The 18,846-nt window shown below is 48.1% G+C and overlaps 1 protein-coding gene and 1 long non-coding RNA gene across 6 annotated transcripts; one reads left to right on the plus strand and one right to left on the minus strand.

Moving 5' to 3' along the window:
* Nucleotides 1–1,317: 1,317 nt before the first annotated feature.
* BMP4 (bone morphogenetic protein 4) lies at nt 1,318–15,235 on the minus strand. 5 transcript variants are annotated; one of them, XM_055538093.1, is made up of 4 exons: nt 15,057–15,235; nt 4,790–4,914; nt 3,349–3,675; nt 1,318–2,388 (listed from the first exon to the last, which is right to left on the minus strand). In XM_055538093.1, the coding sequence occupies exons 3-4, from the start codon at nt 3,530–3,532 to the stop codon at nt 1,532–1,534; spliced, it is 1,041 nt and encodes a 346-aa protein (XP_055394068.1). In that variant the 5' UTR covers nt 3,533–3,675; nt 4,790–4,914; nt 15,057–15,235; the 3' UTR covers nt 1,318–1,531. The 5 variants fall into 5 exon arrangements, with proteins under 5 accessions (XP_055394068.1, XP_055394070.1, XP_055394072.1 ...); XM_055538095.1 differs by lacking the exon at nt 15,057–15,235 and adding an exon at nt 8,012–8,313 and having other exon boundaries at nt 3,349–3,728; XM_055538097.1 differs by lacking the exon at nt 15,057–15,235 and adding an exon at nt 8,222–8,283.
* On the plus strand, nt 4,166–5,890 carry LOC129621537 (uncharacterized). Its single transcript, XR_008699425.1, has 3 exons — nt 4,166–4,263; nt 4,572–4,703; nt 5,685–5,890. It is a non-coding gene; the product is annotated as an uncharacterized LOC129621537 (long non-coding RNA).
* Nucleotides 15,236–18,846: the final 3,611 nt, after the last annotated feature.

An 18,846-nucleotide genomic window follows, 5' to 3' on the forward strand; every position in this document is an offset into this window, starting at 1 on the left:
ACACAGCACCACCCCTGCCACTCACACCTACATCCTTGGACAAAGAATGCACTCCTAACAGCCCACCCCACACACTACACAGAGACACACTGCTTTTGCCCCAAACCCATCCAAGCCCATGCACACACACACAAAATGAGCCCAAACAAACTAAAATCCCAAGGCATAATGTAGTTGCTGGTGGAGAGTAAGAAAATGCAAATGTCCTCTGGTTCTGAGCCCCTATATCCTTGTCCTTCCAGAAAGCCACTTCTGTGCCTCACTGGAAGCCTTGAACTCAGGGACAGACTGCTCAAGCACATCAGCATTTTCCTTCTTTAGTCTGGCCCCAAACTGAGCTTTCTGCTTGAAGAAACCCTGGCTCAGAACATCACATCCACCAGGTATATCACTTACTGCCCAGCTTCAGGGAAGATGGGGAGGAGAGCAGAGATCAAGGGAGTTGGTATTTGACTCTATTCAGTGGGACACTTTCATAATGCCCACTTATAAATTCTGATCTTTCAGTATCTGACCCCATTGCCAGTCCTCACCTGGCTCAATCTCTTGGAATTTTGAACTCAATGCAAGCCTTCATCTGGGGGAACAGGAGACAAGAGGGGAAAGTTCAGAGACACTGGAGAATTTTCCACCATGTGGTATATTAAAATAGCAGATCACCAAACCTTTTGAAAGTAAGGCAGATTATTTGCCTTTTTGGATAAAATCCACTTCTCAAAAGACACACACACAAAAGCAACCAAAAAATTCCTAACACACGCACACCAACACATGAAAATGTGAGTGTGCAAATTCATTTTGGTGTGAAAATATCGGTGCCTATAGCAATTGGAGACACCCTGAGGTATCATAAAAGCAGAAGTGGGAACCATTTCCCTAGAGCTGAGACTTCTACCCATCACACTCTGCTGGGACACACCTCTAACAGGTGAACAAAAGCAGAGGATATACAAGGAGCCCAAAACTGAGTCTTTAATCTGGCCTACTCCTTTCATCCCACTGTTTCTCCAAGGCATGTGCCATCCAGATGGGAGAGGGTGCGGCCTCCTTGTCCTTGTTAACATTAAACAGAAGTGGAGAGCAATTCACCCTGGCGATTCCCATCCTCCACCATCATTCTACTTCCTGTCTTCCAACTTAACCACCCCCAGGTACCACCCTCTGCTGTACCCCAACCCCACCTTAACAAAAAAAAATCTCCTCCAAAAGAGACGGAGTGTAAGAAAAGAGAAAGAATTGAAGATAAAAAGAACTTAGTTTACCTTTAAAATAATGACTCATTTTATTTTTTTCTTTTAATATGTAGTTATAAATATATTTTGTCAAAATATATGATCAATATGGTCAAAACATTTGCACGTAAAGTCATAAATAAGGTCAAGGTGAATGTTTAGATTTTTTTTTCCTTTTTTTTTTTTTAAGATAAAAGTCCAGCTATAAGGAAGCAGTCTGTGTAGTGTGTGGGTGAGTAGTGGATGGGATGTGTGTGTGTGTGTGTGTGTGTGTGTGTGTCCCCAAGGAAGGCCTGATCTCAGCGGCACCCACATCCCTCCACTACCATCTCCTGATAATTTTTCAGAACCACCTTGTCATACTCATCCAGGTACAGCATGGAGATGGCGCTGAGTTCGGTGGGAACACAACAGGCTTTGGGGATACTGGAATTGACAGAGTTGACCAGGGTCTGCACAATGGCGTGGTTGGTTGAGTTGAGGTGGTCGGCCAGTGGAAAGGGGCAGTCTCCGTGGCAGTAGAATGCCTGGTAGCCCGGTGGGGCCACAATCCAGTCATTCCAGCCCACATCACTGAAGTCCACGTAGAGCGAGTGGCGCCGGCAGTTCTTATTCTTCTTCCGGGCCCTCTGTGGGTGATGCTTGGGGCTACGCTTGGCCCTCCGGCGTCGGGTCAAGGCATGTCCCCGGCCATCATGGCCAAAGGTGACCAGGAGGGGCCGGAGCTGGGCCCAATCCCCACTCCCTTGAGGTAACGATCGGCTAATCCTGACATGCTGGCCCTGGTGGGTCCGTGTCTGATGGAGGTGGGTCACCTCAATGGCCAGCCCATAGTTGGGCTGCTTCTCCCGGGTCCAGCGAAGGACTGCAGGGCTCACATCAAAAGTTTCCCACCGCGTCACATTGTGGTGGACCAGTCTTGTGTCCAGTAGTCGTGTGATGAGGTGCCCAGGCACCACTTCTGCCGGGGGCTTCATAACCTCATAAATGTTTATACGATGAAAGCCCTGCTCCCAGTCAGGGCCCTGGTCCACCTGCTCCCGGAAGAGTCGAAGCTCGGCAGACGAGATCACCTCGTTCTCTGGGATGCTGCTGAGGTTAAAGAGGAAACGAAAAGCAGAGTTTTCGCTGGTCCCTGGGATGTTCTCCAGATGTTCTAGGCACCATTGGGGAGGAAAAAAAAATAAAAGAACAGAGAAAAAAAGCCCATGAGCTTTTTCAGAGACTGCAAAGTCAAGAAATAGCTAAGAGTTGGGTGATGAGTAGTGAACTCTGTTTATATAGTGGAAGCCTATTTGGGAGAAATAAGCATACCTTTAATTTCACAGAGCAGATAAATGAGGCAGTGAGCAGACCAGCCAAGCCTAGCTAGCATTCAGCAAGCACCAAAGACAGAATCTCCCAACCTCCTTTACATGTCTAATAATTTCCATGTGTCAACTCCTTACTCCACCACCATCAGACTCCCCTTTTAAAGCCCTCTTGGCTTTGTGTACACAGTTTTCTTTACAAGTGGTTGTAAAGAAGAAGAGGGGCCAACAGAGCAGAGGCAGGAGGGAACATGCACACAGCCACCCTCTCCCTCTTCTTCCACTTTCGAGTATGTTACCAAACATTTCCCCAGCGATCTTGGAAACACAGAGCATGCCTTGTTGATCATGTTACAGAGAGGAAAATAAATTCCAACACAGTAATGATGCTGGTGGATTAATAACTCAGATTTACTTTGGAAAAGAAACATCCGCTAGGAAACATTCAGATCGGATTACAAGGCCCCTATTGAATAAACCTGACAAACACACAGCTGTAATATTAAATTCAGTAGGTGCTTTGGAAAAAAAAAAGGCAGAAAACCTGGCATAAAAGGCTTTGATATAGCAAAAACACACCGCAGGGACTAACCCACGTCTGAGTGGTGTCATTCCCTTCTTGCCGACCCCTCCCTTCCCTTCTGTCTCCAAAAAATAAATTCAGCCACAGCTCTGGAGACTCTTGAAGGTAAGCAGCTCTCTTTTCCCAGTCTCCTGGATTTGGGGCTCTGATGTAACCTGAACTCCTCGTCTTCCCACAGCTTCCACTGCCCCACCCCAGTCCAGATTCCAGGTAAGGGACTGACCTTCGTGGTGGAAGCTCCTCACGGTGTTAGCCCGACTGGCGGGGCGCTCAGGATACTCCAGACCGATGCCCTGGATCTGCTCTTCCTCTTCCTCCTCCCCAGACTGAAGTCTGTAAAGATCCCGCATGTAATCCGGGATGACTGCGCTCTTGCTAGGCTGCGGGCGGCGGCGCAGCCCGAACATCTGCAGAAGTGTGGCCTCGAAGTCCCGAAGGAGCTCATGGCTCTGCCCTGAGCGGCGTCCTCCCGCGTGGCCCTGAATCTCGGCGACTTTTTTCTTCCCCGTCTCAGGTATCAAACTAGCATGGCTCGCGCCTCCTAGCAGGACTTGGCATAATAAAACGACCATCAGCATTCGGTTACCAGGAATCATGGTGTCTCTGGGGAGGGGAGGAGGTGGAAGGGTAAAGAATAAATAAACACCAATAACTAGAGAGAAATAGAGATGTCTCTGCATAGGCGTGGAGAGCTACAGCTAGAGGGTCCAGAAGTAACACAGGTCAGAAAGATCAAGTTTGTGTCTTCCCCCGACACACACCCCCCACCACCACCACCAGCTGCAGCCATGCACGGCCTGAAAGTAGGAATTGCCCTGTAATTACTTGGTCTAACTTGTTTACAGTCAAATAACCCCAAATCAGATAGCCTCCATCCTGTTAATCTTTTTTTGTCCCAACTGCTATCTGAGCCATGATCTCAGCCTGGCTTCTTTAGGGATAAACAGTTAACAGTGAAAAGGTAAAGAAGGGTGGGGGAGGGAGAGTTCAAATGCCAGCGCTCTCCTCTCCACTTCAGACCTTCAGCCTCTCTCTCCCTTGTCCTCCACCCCCCTTCTTCCTCCGCCCTTCCTAGCCCGACTTCCACAACTTCCAGCTGGTTCGGAGGAGGGAGGGAAAGCAAAGAAGCAGGAGCAGGGTGAAGACACCGGGCGGCAGGATCTGGGAGCGTACCGAGTGGCCAGAGGGTTTATTTTACTGTGGCTGAGGAGTTTTGAAATGCCCAGCAAAAAGCATCTGATCGCGCCCTCTCGCTCACTCCCAGGGAAGGGGGTGTGGGAGGGGATGATTCCAAGGGCGACCTCTGTGAGTTTTGACAAGCAGCTAGGAGCGCGCCACAGGGGCACTGGGTGCTCCCAGTCATGTGGGGAGCGGGGCAGTCAACTCCCCCGACTGAGGACTTTCCGTTTGTTCAGCCCCTTCTCGCTCCCCTTTCTTGCAACGCAGTGATCAGAGAGAGAGCCAGTGGGAGCAAGCGGCACTTTAACCAGAACCGGTAGGCTCCGAGCGCAGTGGCTGCCCGGCCTAGAAGAAAGCGACAGCGCTGCCAGAAAGAAGAGTGTGGACTCTGGAAGGAAGGTCCGACGGGAGGGACACAAGGCGAGCGCGGGTGGGGAGGGCAGAGTGAATTCCCGGGAGGAGGGAAGGAAGAGGTGTCTACTCACTGACAGAAAACAAGGCATATAATAACAGTCCATGATTCTTGACAGCCAATCTTGAACAAACTTGCTGGAAAGGCTCAGAGGAGCTGCGGCAGTGCGTTGCTCTGGATGGCACTACGGAATGGCTCCTAAAATGAATATTTGAATATAATGAGACTGGCGCAGACGGACTCTGTTTTTCTTCCAGCCCCTATGAGTCACGTGAGCGCAGAGGCCCCGCCCCACGCACGGAGGAGCCCGCCCTCCCCGAGGCGGGCGGTGAAAGGGCCTGCGCGCCCGCCCCCGCCCCCAACCCCTCCCGCCCGTGGCCCCACCCCCTCCCGGAGAGGCCAGCCTCCCCGCCCGCAGCCCCAAACCTCCAGCGGTCCGGGAGGAGCTCGCCGTGGCGCTCTGCGGAGCCCTCGGCGGGTGTCCGGGTGCGGCGCGTGGAGGACGTGGTCCTCGCCCCTACCTGTAGCCTTCGGGGCGTCGGGCTGGGCCCTCGTGCCAGCGGCCTGAAGCCAAGGGTCTGGGGAGTACCGTAGGGGCTGCGCCTTTTAGCGCGAGCCCGCCTCCAGTGGGGCCGGGATAGGGGCCCGCGGAGTTTCAGCCGCCGAAAGCCTCACCACCGAGGGTCATTTAAAAAGGAAAGCGCTGAGGGACACACAAACACACACGCCGCGCGCACCCCACTTCCTCCCCAGGGTCTCGGAGAGGCCAAATACTGCTCCCAGTGACAGCTAGTCACCCCCTGGCGAACGCCTGAGAATGTCGAGAAGAACTGGACAGCCGCTTTAGCTCCCAGCCCGAAGCTGCGAACCCTGTCGCGCGGGACGGGAGGGGGAGATATTTAGGCGGTTATAGGTGTGGGAAGGTGGTGAGAAAGCCGCCTCTAGGCTCCTTCTTCCCGTTCCTTTAGGGAGAAAAACTCCGCACTACGGCGATCCCCCGTCAAGCAAAGCAAATCCCCAAAGTGGTCGGCGGGCCATTCAAGGCACGGCGGCGGGCGCAGGGATGCAAGGCTCGAGACAGACTCGAAAAGAGGCATCTCCTGAGAAAAGGCGCATCACATGTTTCAGGTCTCAAGGTCGCGGAGGTTTTACAACTCCCGACCCGCCGCAGAAAGGAAATCCCACCGCATTCCCAGGAGTCGTGAAAACCGTGAACAGCTTTCGGCCTGCGCTCGACCTCTGCGTCTGCGTCTCTTTCTCGCTCTCTCCCCAGCTCGTCTTTTTTAAACCACTACTCCTCCCCCGCCACTTCCTCCCCCACCCCCTTCCTCCTTTGCACCAGCTGCAGAGTCGCAGCAAATATTTCTTCAAGAATTTTACCAACCCACAGCTCAAGGAATTACTAGGGTTCTGATTCTAGCCAAAGATGCTGCATGCGTGGGTCGCTCAGCACAGGGGCCTTAAAAGAAGAAGAAGAAGAAGGGAAAAAAAAAAAACAAACCTGACCTACCAACTGCGGCAGCCCGGCCCGCCCCAGGGTCCCGAGTCCCACGATTCCCGCTGCAAAGCGCAGGGCACCGGCTGCCCTTTCCTGGGGCTGTTCCCAGATGCTGCTTCGGGTCGCTTCAGAGCTCAAGGGCTCAAGTTGCCCACCTCACTCTCCCTCGCAAACTTGGGGGCACTTGGAGGAAGAGGGGGAAAGGATCAAGCGCTTAGCCCTCTCTCCGGCCGCGGTTGCCCAGCGCCGCCAGACACCGCGCTGGCCGAGTTGCGGAGGCCGCTGGCGCCCCTGCGCGACGGTCCACACCCGGCGAGAGTCGCGCTGCTTTTTGACCGGCTTTAGGTTTTCCCGCTCCCGAGCCACGGCTGGGGCTGACTGCGAAAGGGTTTGGAAGAGCAAAGAGTTTTGAGACGCTTAGACCCCTCAAAATGCCCGCGGGAGGAGCTCCAGAAATGGGAAAAGCAGACGAAGGGCCGGTCCCCGCGGGCGAAGGGACAGTGGAAAGGGCGGGAGCCCCGCAGTCCCCAGACCATCCTCCGACCCTAAGAATCTTCCAGGGCGCCGCGCGAGAGCGCGCTGCGCTAAAACCCAAAAACCTGGGGAAGAGGGAGTTGTGTTTCGGTGTCAGATTCAGAAGGATTCTTCTCTAATAACATTTTTATCCCCCAATTTTCTTAATTAAGAGATAAAAGCCGAAAATCACTTTCGGCTCCAGAAATTTTTCTTGGGGGTCTGGGATGGATCTTGTGGCAATTGTCTTTTGCTTTCTTGCTCGAGTTTTCTCCTAACTCCAAAGTTTGTTCAGAGCTGGCCTCAGTTTACCAACTCAATGTCTTTCGGGGTTTTAATGTCTCACAAAGACTTCAGCTCATAAAACGCGATGCTAACCATCCACCAGTTGGTGCCCGGGAAGCGTCTAAGGCCGCTGGCCCAGCTCCCGCGGGCAGGGGTCTGCAGGGACCTGAGAACCTCAGGACCCTCTCTCGTCGGCTTTGGGCCGGGAGGGCCAGTAAAAGCAGCGCGTCCGATGTGCATATTGCCAGCGACTCTCCGAAGGACACGACAACCCAGGAACCTGCATCCCCAGAGCGGCTAGCATCCCGGCCATCGTCCCGACAGACCCTACACCATGAAATGATGGAAGAGCGACTCCCTGGATGCTCCAAGTCCACGAGAATAGCTCGTGGAGTAGGCGTGTTGGGCAACTGCGGTTCGCCTGCGCTCAGGGGCTTTCGCCTACTGGGGGCTGGCTGGGTTGGGTGACACTCCCCTAGACGCAGCGCTCCGGCGGCGCGCACGCTCCAGAAACCGCAGAACTGCGCTTCCCACCACCGAACCAGCCCAGGTTAGGTGTTCTCTCTCCACCTCGACGCCCCTCAATCCCCTCACTTTCTCCGGACCTCAGAGCCACCTCTCCCTTTTCTCTCCGACTCTTCCTGCCGGACAGTCGCAAATGCTAGTCCACGAGCGGCATGTTCCGCTTAAGATCCCATAGTCTTTCCCAACGACCTCCAACGAAAGGCTTCTCTCCCCTTTTCTCCTGTCCCGAACCTACTAAACGCTGAAGTCGCCCGGGGCTACCGAACGGAGAAAGTGGTCAGGGCATAGGCAATAGTGTATATGGAAGTGTCTTTCAGCATCAGCATCCCTACCTCTAGTAACCTCTAGTACCACCGTTGGGGGGGGGGCGGGTAACATATTTTGCCTCGACCACAACCAGAACCCCCTACTTCTCCCCTCAAGGATGCGCCTCAGCACCCCACTCCGCCCTTCGCCAGGTTTAGCCTTGCTCACCATAGGTCCCTGCAGTAGCGGGTTCGCCAGCAGCAGCTCCTGGGGACCTCTGAACAGCTGCAGTGAACCTGGGCGAGGGCCGAAGACTGGGGCGCAGCAGGCTCGAGACGGCGCGGACGGGAATCCCATCAGGGAGAGAGGCGAGATACTCAGCACTGATCAGCAGCGACGTCGCAGGCTCGGGTCCCTCGGCTCAGATGCCAAACTCACCTAGCTTCCGGGCCGAGCTCCGCTCCCGTTCCCCCCCTCCTTCCTCCTCTGCCTTCTTGCATCTTCTTCCTCCTCTTTCCCTCTCTCTTTCTTTCTTTCCTTCCTCCTCCTCTTCCCCGGCAGCCCCTCCCTTCTTCCCTCCTCCCTCGCTCGCCTCCCTTTCTGGGATGGGAGCCCCGCCCACATCCTCCCATCCAGCCGCCGGGCCTCGCCTCGCAGGCCCTGGTCCCGGAAACCCAGTCAGCGCCGGAGTCCGCCGCTGCCGCCGCCCGAGCTGGGACGCCGCTGTGTCCAGCTCTGGGAAGCGATCGGGGCTCACCTGGGGACCACGTGCAGAGGTACTAGAAAGCATGCACCGACTAGTCGCAGTACCTTCCAAAAATACCCATGGGAGTCTGGGCTTCCCTGACTTTAGGAGTAACTGCTGCCCAAACTGATGATTAAAACACTGAGTAATCACCATTTACCCCGAATAATTAGAGATAATGAAACACCTCTAAAATCAGGTTATGGAGAAAGGAGCTGTTGGATTGGTTTAAAGGGAGGCCTTCCATAAACTGTTAAAGGATTTCCAAACGTTGAGAAACAGGCTGTGCTCAGAGCTGTGTGCCTAAAAGAGGTACCTCTTTGGCTATTAAAAGATGACTTTCCTTCCAAAACATTTTTTTTTTTTTAATGCTTGTGTAAAGCCTTTGTGATGACCCTCAGAAAGTCACCCCTAGTAGACACTCTGCCCCTCCAGACCTAACCCTTCTGAGGACAGAGGTGGCTTGGAGACAGGATGGGGCCACGGTTTTACACAAACAAAAAAGTCTGTTTGTAACTCAGAAGTTCAAAGAACCGACAAGGCAGTTAGTTATTTTTGTTGTTATTGTTGATTTTTGATGTTGTAGTTTACTTGTGGTGCACCTAAGAATCCTTAACCTCAGCAATCTGATGTTCTAAAGAGGTAACAACCATAGAAGCAACAACCTTTACGGCCACAGGGACACAAGAAAAGATACCCTTTGGTCTGTTTTTAAAGGAAGAAGGAAGATGAGGAGTTGGCCCTTTCCATTAAGAAAGTGCTATTAATCATATTAGCAGGGAGGTGGAATGTATAGCTTTAAAACCTTCCCAAACAGGAGCTAAATTCACACAGTGCCTCTGATGGAGCAGTGAGGAAGATATCAGCATCATCTCTCTGTTTTACAAACACTGAAGGGGAAGTACAGCCAGGTTAATGAGACTCGCCCAGAGCCCTGAATTAAATCACAGCCTCTGCTCTGGAGCTACTCTGGCTGCAGGGCAGGGCTGAAGGTCAGGCCCAGAGCTCCAGGTATGCAGGGGCATACTAAAGGATGGAGCATGGGTATACTAAAGTGCTGGATTTCTTTCCCTGGGATAGTCATTACCCTTCACTGTCTCAAGCAGGGCATTTAGGTCTTAACTTAAAAAGATACGGGTCCAAGGTAGCTCTTCTCTAAAAACTACCTTCACACACTTCCAATATTTAGAAAACAGGAACTACTTCCTGTGTGGAACACAGGTTACAAAAGGGTGGGAAGTGCATCAGATCAGAGAAACAACTGTGAAAGCAGAGCCAAGGTCTCCTGCCATCTTTTCCAAGTCAGGCCTGTGAAGTCTTTTAACCCAACAGAACATCAAACAAGGAAGACAAGCTGAATGGCTTTGGGCAAGCCCTTTAATTCTCATGGGTCTCAGTTTTCTCATCTGCATAATGAAAGAATTAGGCCAGATAATTTCCATGACCCTTTTTAATTTGAAAATGATTTAAATTTTTAATTGAAGTTTTATTAAATATCAACCTTCTTTCATTTAAATCACTGCTGAGCCCACTTCCTCTAAGAATCTCTGATTAAACAGGTCAGGGCAATACCACTGCCCTGAAAGGATGCTGACAATATACCTCCAGCTTCCAACTTAATCAAAATTACATTAATTATTAATAACAACACAAAATTAAAACTCCATTAAATAGTTACCTAATGCCCATCCTGGGGCACTAGGCAGTGTGCTCCTTCAGTAAGGAATAAGGACAGATTAAATGTTTACCAAGTCCCCTAAATCAATCACTACTGTTTTAATCATTAACAAAATATGTTCCTTAATATTTAAACTTGAATTCAACAGTGATATGCTATTCTTAAAAGAATGTCCTTATTTCATTTTATTTTAAAGCACCAGATAATAGTATTTTTTTTTTTTAACCTAAATGTTTTTGGATGATAGCTGTTATCTCATTTTGCTGAAGCCCAGATACTAAAGTGGCCATTGGCCCACCCACGAGTTTGTGAAACTCATAGTTCAGGGGTTTCTAATTAAGCCACCTGTCATACCTGGTTGAGACCCTGATATGAATCTTTCAATGTGTGTGGAGAGAACTCAGCTTCAGCTCTCTTGAGACAGCTTTATTTCTAGCCCACATTTTAGATGGGTGTAAACCATCTTATCAACTCCTTCCACTCACTCTCTTTCTCTCTCATGCCAAAGAAAAAATCACTTGTTGGTTAGAGAGCTAAATTGATTACAGCCTAGTGATCAGAATTGGTGAGGGTAATCAGTCCAGTCTTTTCCCCATCTCAAGTTTACTTGGGAATCTTGGTGTTTTTATAGAACATAATATGGACGGGACAAATGAAACTGTATCCTCAAAGCATATAGATTAGGAAGAGAAATCCATCATCGTTCAAGAGCTCCTCTGCTGCTACTGCTAAGTGGAAGGCATTCGTTCATTGGGCTGGACAGTGAGCCCTTAGAACAGCCTTTCTCAATGTATGTTCTGAGGGCCATAAACTTCAGAACAAGGCTGGAGGTGCAGATAAAAATCCAGATTTCCTGGCCTGGATGTCTAAGATCTGGATCCAGAAATCTACATATTTCACAAGGTTCTCTGATTCCCAGTATACTAAAGCTTAAAAACTACTGTTTTGAAAGTCATTTCACTTATAATTTCAGTGCTGATACCCCTGAAAGGCTGACACCTAGACATTATTAATCAGGTAAGGAATATGCCTAGCTTGTGCTTTATAAACTGTTAAATATGGTAATCATAGTATTACTACATCTAGAACACACAAAATAGGTTTTTGCAAATGAAAAGATTTCTAATTCTATAGGTGTAATAGTCCTTGCTTCTAAGTCCTTGATTAAAAACCACATCAAGTCTTCAAATCTTTGCCTATTGAGTGTCTGCTGAAGCTATGGAATTGGAATTATAAGGGATCTCAGGAGGCATGTGGCATTTGTTTTTCTCTTATTAATATTTGCCATTTGTTTCATATTTGCTGTCTAGCCCTCACAGTGACCCTCATAAAATTTCAGCTCTATGGATAAGAATCTGAAATTTAGAGAGCTTGTATAAGTTGCTCAAGGTCACAAAGCTAGTAGGTGGTGATTCAAATTCAGACTAGCTGAACCTGACTTCACCTCTACAAGCTGAGAGCTGGGCCTGCAAAAGGGTGGATCCCCATGGCCACAGTTTCTGACTAACATGGCTTGTCCTGGAGGCTTTCTCAAGGCCAGGATACCAGCAGCTCCATCCTTGCAGCTTACTGTTACAGAGAATTTCAGGATATCTTCTTGGTCCTTAGAAGACTGAACAAAATCATGACCTAGAAATTTATCTTCTCCCGCTCTTATTACACGGAGAAGGCAATAGCACCCCACTCCAGTACTCTTGCCTGGAAAATCCCATGGACGGAGGAGCCTGGTAGGCTGCAGTCCATGGGGTTGCTAAGAGTCGGACACGACTGAGCGACTTCAGTTTCATTTTTCACTTTCATGCATTGGAGAAGGAAATGGCAACCCATTCCAGTGTTCTTGCCTGAAGAATCCCAGGGACGGTGGAGCCTGGTGGGCTGCCGTCTATAGTGTCGCACAGAGTCGGACACGACTGAAGCGACTTAGCAGCAGTAGCAGCAGCAGCAGCAGCTCTTATTACATAACCCACCTTAGGGCAAGACTTATGTGACCTTCCTCGGGAATAGGCTGTGATCTTAAGTAAGAGGCTACTTACCTCTGCTGGGTCTGTTTCCTCATTGTAAAATATGAGGATGGACCAGAGTCCACATAGGTCTTTTTTGGGCTCAAGATCAAGAAACATATATCATTAGTTAAAATCATGGTCAAATGACTTAACCTCCAGAGTCTTGGTTTCCTCCTTTGTAATCTGGGAATAACAATTTCTATTTCATAATGTTCTTATAAGCATTAAATGAGTTAATGTAATAAAATGGCAGGTAGTGTTCAATAAATATTGGCTATTATTATTTTGCAAAGGTAATGATTACATGAGTAAAGTAGGTGAGAAGCCACCCTGGTATTGAGTTTTATTTAGCTAGTGAAACTGTTTAAAGGAAAGGGCTATATTTCTTGTTGATTTTGTAATCATTTGTACTTCACACATCTCAGGCATTGACTGAATAAGGGCTGTTTACCTGAATCTGTATTCATTGCATTAACATTCATTATGATTTATTGGTATAGATCTGACCCAGGAACATAATGTCTGCCAAAATAACTAATACCTGTCAAAGTAGACAGTCATAACTAGTGAGAGCAATAATAATAGGAAATAATAGATTAGATGACATATCCAAAGCATTTTCCATCTCTGATTTTTCTGATCCCTAACACCTCTCACTTTTAACAATTTTTCTCTATACTTCTTGCTAAAATGTGAGCCCATTTCCTCTTCTCTGGTCAGCAGAAGAAATACAAACCTGATTGTAAAGTTTTCCTTCTCCAGACATTTGACTGTTGTCAACCCTTGATACACCTCACTCAAAGATAAAGATATTGGATTCTAATATTTTCTCATGAATAAAATAAAATGTAAGATTACTTCAGTTCCTTATACTTTACACTGTTCTCTTGCTACTTTCTGGAATATATTTTTAATCCATCAAAACAGACCAAAAATGGACAGAGAACTCTAATGATGACTGCAGAGAGATCATACAGATGAAAAGACTGCTTTTATGTCTTAACTTGTTTAACATGTGGATGGCAGACAGGACATGGATGTTGAAATTCCTCCCTTTCCAAGGAAGGGTTATGACAAAGAACATGGGATTGGTACACAGTGCAGGATATTTGGCTTCTCTCTGTTTTAGCTTTCCTTTCTTAAAAAAAAAAAAAAAAAAAAAAAGTTAGTTGCACCCGCTTGATTCTACAGCAGGGATGTTGTTTGGAAATAAATTATTATGGAATGTAGCAAGAAAGTTAGAACCTTGGAATGTCTTCATTCTCAGCATATACACTCTTCTCTTTCTCTCCCTGTTGTGCATGAACAGTGTGAGCTGGACAAAATGCAGTGTCACTGTGGGATCAATTTTGGAGGCAGAAGCATAGTTCTACATGGACATCAGACTGTATCAAATGAGTTGTTGTGGTTTCCCAACCAGATGTCAACTGGGCAATACTATCTGTCTCCCCTTACTTCATGCTAAGAGTCTTTTGCAAGGAAAGCTTTGTCCAAAGGGGTTTGTGACACAAGAACTTGTTATTGTATAAACGAAACTTGGATATTTTCACAAATAGCCTAAATATATCAAGGTCATTGGGAAAGGGAGATCCTCTTCACTAATGTCCTCTTCAAGAATAATATATTATCTGTAATCCTCTCAAGGATTACATATAGATGTAACAAATGCTTTTTGGTGTTCACTTTGTGAAAACTCATCAGGCTGTATACATGAAATTTGTGCACTTTTCTACTTGTGCTGTATTTCAATAAGAGTTTACAAAAAAAATTCTTTCAAAATGATTTTTTTAAGTTATTTGACTATCAGCCTACCAGCTAGAGACAATAGTTTGTCACCTCAGGTAGCCAAGGGGCTGTATAGGACAAAGCTAGAAGCATAATCTGTAGCCCCCATGTCTACAGCAGGGATGAAAGGGACCTATGGCTTCAGGAAATCCACTCTCGGGTCCCTAAAGTAAAGCAGTGGCAACCACCAAGACCTGGTCTCTGAGGACCAGTGCAAGCAATCCAAGTTAGGGGGCAAGGTGCTGCCCCCCAACGTTTTTCTCAAACTGAGGAGGGCAGGAACAAGTGGGCTGGAAGAGAAGCTCCAGGAGGCATCTGCACTGTGTACAGCCCTTTCCTTCCTTCGCCTCTTTCAGAGGCTCGGACTGGGCATTATAAAGCATCAGTCTCGGGGTGGGGGGAGTCAGGGACACCATATGCTTATTTCATAAGATAAAAATGCATTAAGCCCAAAGGAGCAGCGGTAACAGCATCAGAGAAGGGAATAGGGTCCATCTCCAGATTCCAGAGGCCCCTGGCTTGGGGGATTGCACTGGGGACGGGCTGGGGACAGGAAAGTAATACAGAAAATAGGGCTCTGAAGGAGCGCCTCTCTCACCAATGCCAAGTCCCAGCTCAGACACGAAGAGATTGGTCCGAAGTGCATGTGGCCCGCGTTACCTCTTTTCCGGCCCTTGGCGTCCCCAGGGCCAGGCCCAGAGATGACACAAACTCAACTTCAAGGAGTCCGAGAAATCGGAGAGGCGTTGAGAGACTAAACTGTAAGGAGGGGGCCGATCCGCCGGTGCGAGCAAAAGGACGCCCGGCTCCCCCGACCTGGATACCCGCGCCCAGAGACAGCCCAGGCGCCTCTCGCTCCTCTCAGGCGGCTGCGGACACATCGCTCCTGCTCCTCTTCCTGCACCCACTCGGGTCAGAGGCGGGGTTGGGCTGCCACCCCGAGGACCTCGGCGCGCGGCCTGGCAGGCACCCAGGGTGTCAGCGCAGCGTGGGTGGAGGCCACCCGGCTCCCCGCACCGCCAGCCCCGCGTTATTTTGAGCGCGGCGGCTACACTTTCCTACCTGCAAGAGCTCGCCTCGCTCGAAGACTCTTCACAGGATTTGTGCCCCAGGTGGCTAATCTGACGCACACTTGAATAAACAAGCCAGCGTCCCGGCGGCGGGGTGAGCCTCCCGCACAGAATCTCCGTCCTGCCGCGCGTGAGACCTGGAGGGGCTGCCGACTGTTCTTGGTCTTCCAGATTGGAGCCTCTGGGCCATTCCTGCAGGGGGTGGGGGTGGTGATAGAAAGGTGGGAGGGAGGAAGATAGGTAGGTAGGTAACTAGGTAGGTAGATAGGTCCTAACTTAGGGTTCCTGAGACAATTTTGCTCCTCCTCCCTGCAACTCCCTGAGCGCTGTCCCGGCCCTTAGATTCCTTGGGGCACAGGGTACCTGAGCCCCAATTACAGGCGCAAAAATTAAATCTGTATAGCATATGTAATAGGTTTCCCTGGTGGCTCAGACCGTAAAGAATCCGCCTGCAATGCAGAAGACCTGGGTTCCATCCCTGGGTTGGGAAGATCCCCTGGAGAAGGGAATGGTTACCCACTCCAGTGTTCTTGTCAGGAGAATCCCCATGGACAGAGGAGCCTGGCAGGCTACAGTCCATGGGGTCGCAAAGAGTCAGACATGACTAAGAGACTAAGCACAGCATGCCACACAGTATGTATTCTATAGCCCCTCTCTCCACTACTGGTTCCATCTTACAACAGGTTGTCCGTGCAGCGAGTCTGGATTTTCCCATCAGGTAAGGAAAAGAGTGTGTTTCCCCAGGTGCCTGGGCTTAAGGGATCTGCTATTTCTACTCGCCATGTCCAACAGCAGTACCTGCAAGTTTATGCAACAATGGCCAGGTGAGATTTATAAGGTTAGGAAGAGGAGGAGCAAGGAGCTGGCATGGAGAAGGCCAGCAAAAGGTGTAAGGTTGCTGGAAGGGGCTTCAGATAGTCTTTGGTGGAGCAGTGAGTCATGGCCAAACAACCTAGGGGACCCCAGCCTTTTCTAAAGGAGTTAAAAGTGAAACTGGGTAACTCTATTACCCAGTACAAAGGGGTGCCATGCTGGATTTTGAACCTTTTGCTTTAGAAATCTTTCATTGTGAATATCTTTTTGTTCCTTCTTTGTTGCTTAACATGTTAGGGTGTCAACTACAGGTAATGGGTAAATATGTCTTCAGTTCAGTTCAGTTCAGTTGCTCAGTCATGTCTGACTCTTTGCGACCCCATGGACTGCAGCACGCCAGACTTCCCTATCCATCACCAACTCCCAGAATATGTCTTCAGTTTGTACCAAAATGATGCCACTCCTGCATCTGATTATATCTTTAGCTAGAACCAGAAGAGTTTGTTCAGTCTCATCTTATTTCTCCTACTTTAGAATCCAGGGGGAAAATGGGGATAGAAAGTGGAGGACTGAAAAACTAAAGACCTTAAGGAGAATATAAAAGTGAGTGCTGGCTTTGCTGTATTTAAACTAAATGCTAATCTTCTTAAAGATTCTTAAACCTGCTATGTGGCTTCATTAAGGATCCTAGAAGGATTTAGGGGATCTGTGAAAGCCACAAATTTATGCATACAATTTTGGGGGTAAGTGTAAAAGTGCATGTAAGGAAGGATAATTTTATCAAATTTTCAAAGGGATTTGGGACCCAGGAAATGTTGAAAAACCTCTAGACTATAGTGTCTGAGGTAAACCTTCCTTATTGGGATAATGTCTCCAAGTTGCATACACACAAACATTGACTCAATGATACAGTTTTCACACCCAACAGCAAAATGTTCTTAACTCTTAACTGAGACAATAGAAATGTCTCTCCATTTAGGGCCAACACACACAGGGGAAAGGACCTGGCAGAAAAGCAGAAGTGTGACCTGGAACTCATCTCTACCCCAGGTTAGCTGGCCCCCACATGCCCACCTAAGACTCTGGAGACTTTTAATGTGTAGCTCAAATGCTGGAGCGTATGTGAAACTATTTCACAGATCACAAAACATATGGCTAGTGGCATTTATGAAAATAAATGCTGATGGGTTTCCACATGCTAGTTATAATTAGATGAACAATTATGTAAATAATTATAATTATGTGAACATTTGCATATTTCCTTCAACCGTATACTTGTAAGAAAAATCAACATACTTTGGATTCTTGAACATTGTCGGGTTCAAGTTTCATTATCTCATTTAATTCTTGAAACAATTTACAGTTTATATACTATAGTTATTCCCTTCCCATCAACTCCCTCCCCCCGCCCCTTTTTTTTTAAACATTTGAAGAGAGGCATAGAGACTTTACGGAGAAGGCGATGGCACCCCACTCCAGTACTCTTGCCTGGAAAATCCCATGGACGGAGGAGCCTGGTAGGCTGCAGTCCATGGGGTCACGAAGAGTCGGACACCACTGAGCGACTTCACTTTCACTTTTCACTTTTCACTTTCATGCATTGGAGAAGGAAATGGCAACCCACTCCAGTGTTCTTGCCTGAAGAACCCCAGGGACGGAGGATCCTGGTGGGCTGCCGTCTATGGTGTCACACAGAGTCGGACACAACTGAAGCGACTTAGCAGCAGCAGCAGCATAGAAACGTTAAGTAAATCATTGAAGGCTGCCCAGCTAACAAACACCAGATTTCAGCTCTAGAAGAGGTTCCTGCTTTAGAGAGGGGATTCTGGAAAATGAGCAAAATTTGTTCAGATTTAGGTAATGTAATTGCTATGGTACTTGTGCATTCTGAACTTGGGAAGTTCAGTCCTCCCATATACTCTTTGCCGGAAAACTGTCTTTAACCCATTTACTTCCTTTTCATTTCCTCCACAGTTTAGGTTCACTAGCACCTTAATAGAAATTGATACACAGCGCTCTTTATTAGTGGTATCTATGCTTCAACATGCTTCAACTATGCTTCAACAGGTGGCTCAGTGGGTAAAGAACCTGTCTGCAATGCAAGAGACACCAGAGATATGGGAGCTATCGGTTTGATTTCTGGGTTGGGAATATCCCCTGGAGGCATGGAAACCCACTCTAGTATTCTTGCGTGGGGAATCCCATGGACAGAGGAGCCTCGGTGGCTACAGTCCACCGAGGTCGCAAAGAGCTGGACAAGACTGAAGTGACTGAGCACAGCACAGCACATGCTTTGACTTATTAAGCAGCCATAGAAGGGAAGAAAACACCTCTGCCCTCCACTCCTATACCCCTTCCAGTAACCCTTTGCAGTAAGAACTATCACTTTTGGCAGCTAAAAGATGGCAAAACTGAGACCCCTCAGATGTTTAAACACCTCACCCAAGATGAATTAGCAAGAATATGAGGTGCTTTTTTTTTTTTTTTTTTTTTTGGTCTATACCATCAAGTCACAGAGCTGATGAAGACAAAATAGATTCATCTTGCAATTTCCTGAGTTAGCAGTACATTAAAAGAATTACCATGAGCTTTGTCTTTAGCACTGGTATGTGAGTTTGTTTCAACAGTTAATTCTTCTACTTTGCTTCTCATTAGCATAAAATGCATAATACCAAACTCTACACTACCCAGCTTGTAGAAGCTCTGGAGAGCAGGCAGACACTGTTCCTGATCTTTATGTTTGAATTATAGCTTCAGAACCAGTGTCACAGAAAATGAGTTGCTGGAGTGCAAGGCCCAAAAGCAAAAATGAAAAAATATGGATCATAGTAGTGCTTTGCTCCAAAAGATTATGGGTTACTATATGTTTCTGTAAACAACTCAGGTTTCTAGGCTGGAATAATAGATGGAAACATCGTCTTAGTAACATTTTGTACTTAAACACTTCACTTTCACTTTTCACTTTCATA

The sequence above is a fragment of the Bubalus kerabau genome, chromosome 10 (genome assembly GCF_029407905.1).
Source record: "Bubalus kerabau isolate K-KA32 ecotype Philippines breed swamp buffalo chromosome 10, PCC_UOA_SB_1v2, whole genome shotgun sequence".
NCBI lineage: Eukaryota > Metazoa > Chordata > Mammalia > Artiodactyla > Bovidae > Bubalus > Bubalus kerabau.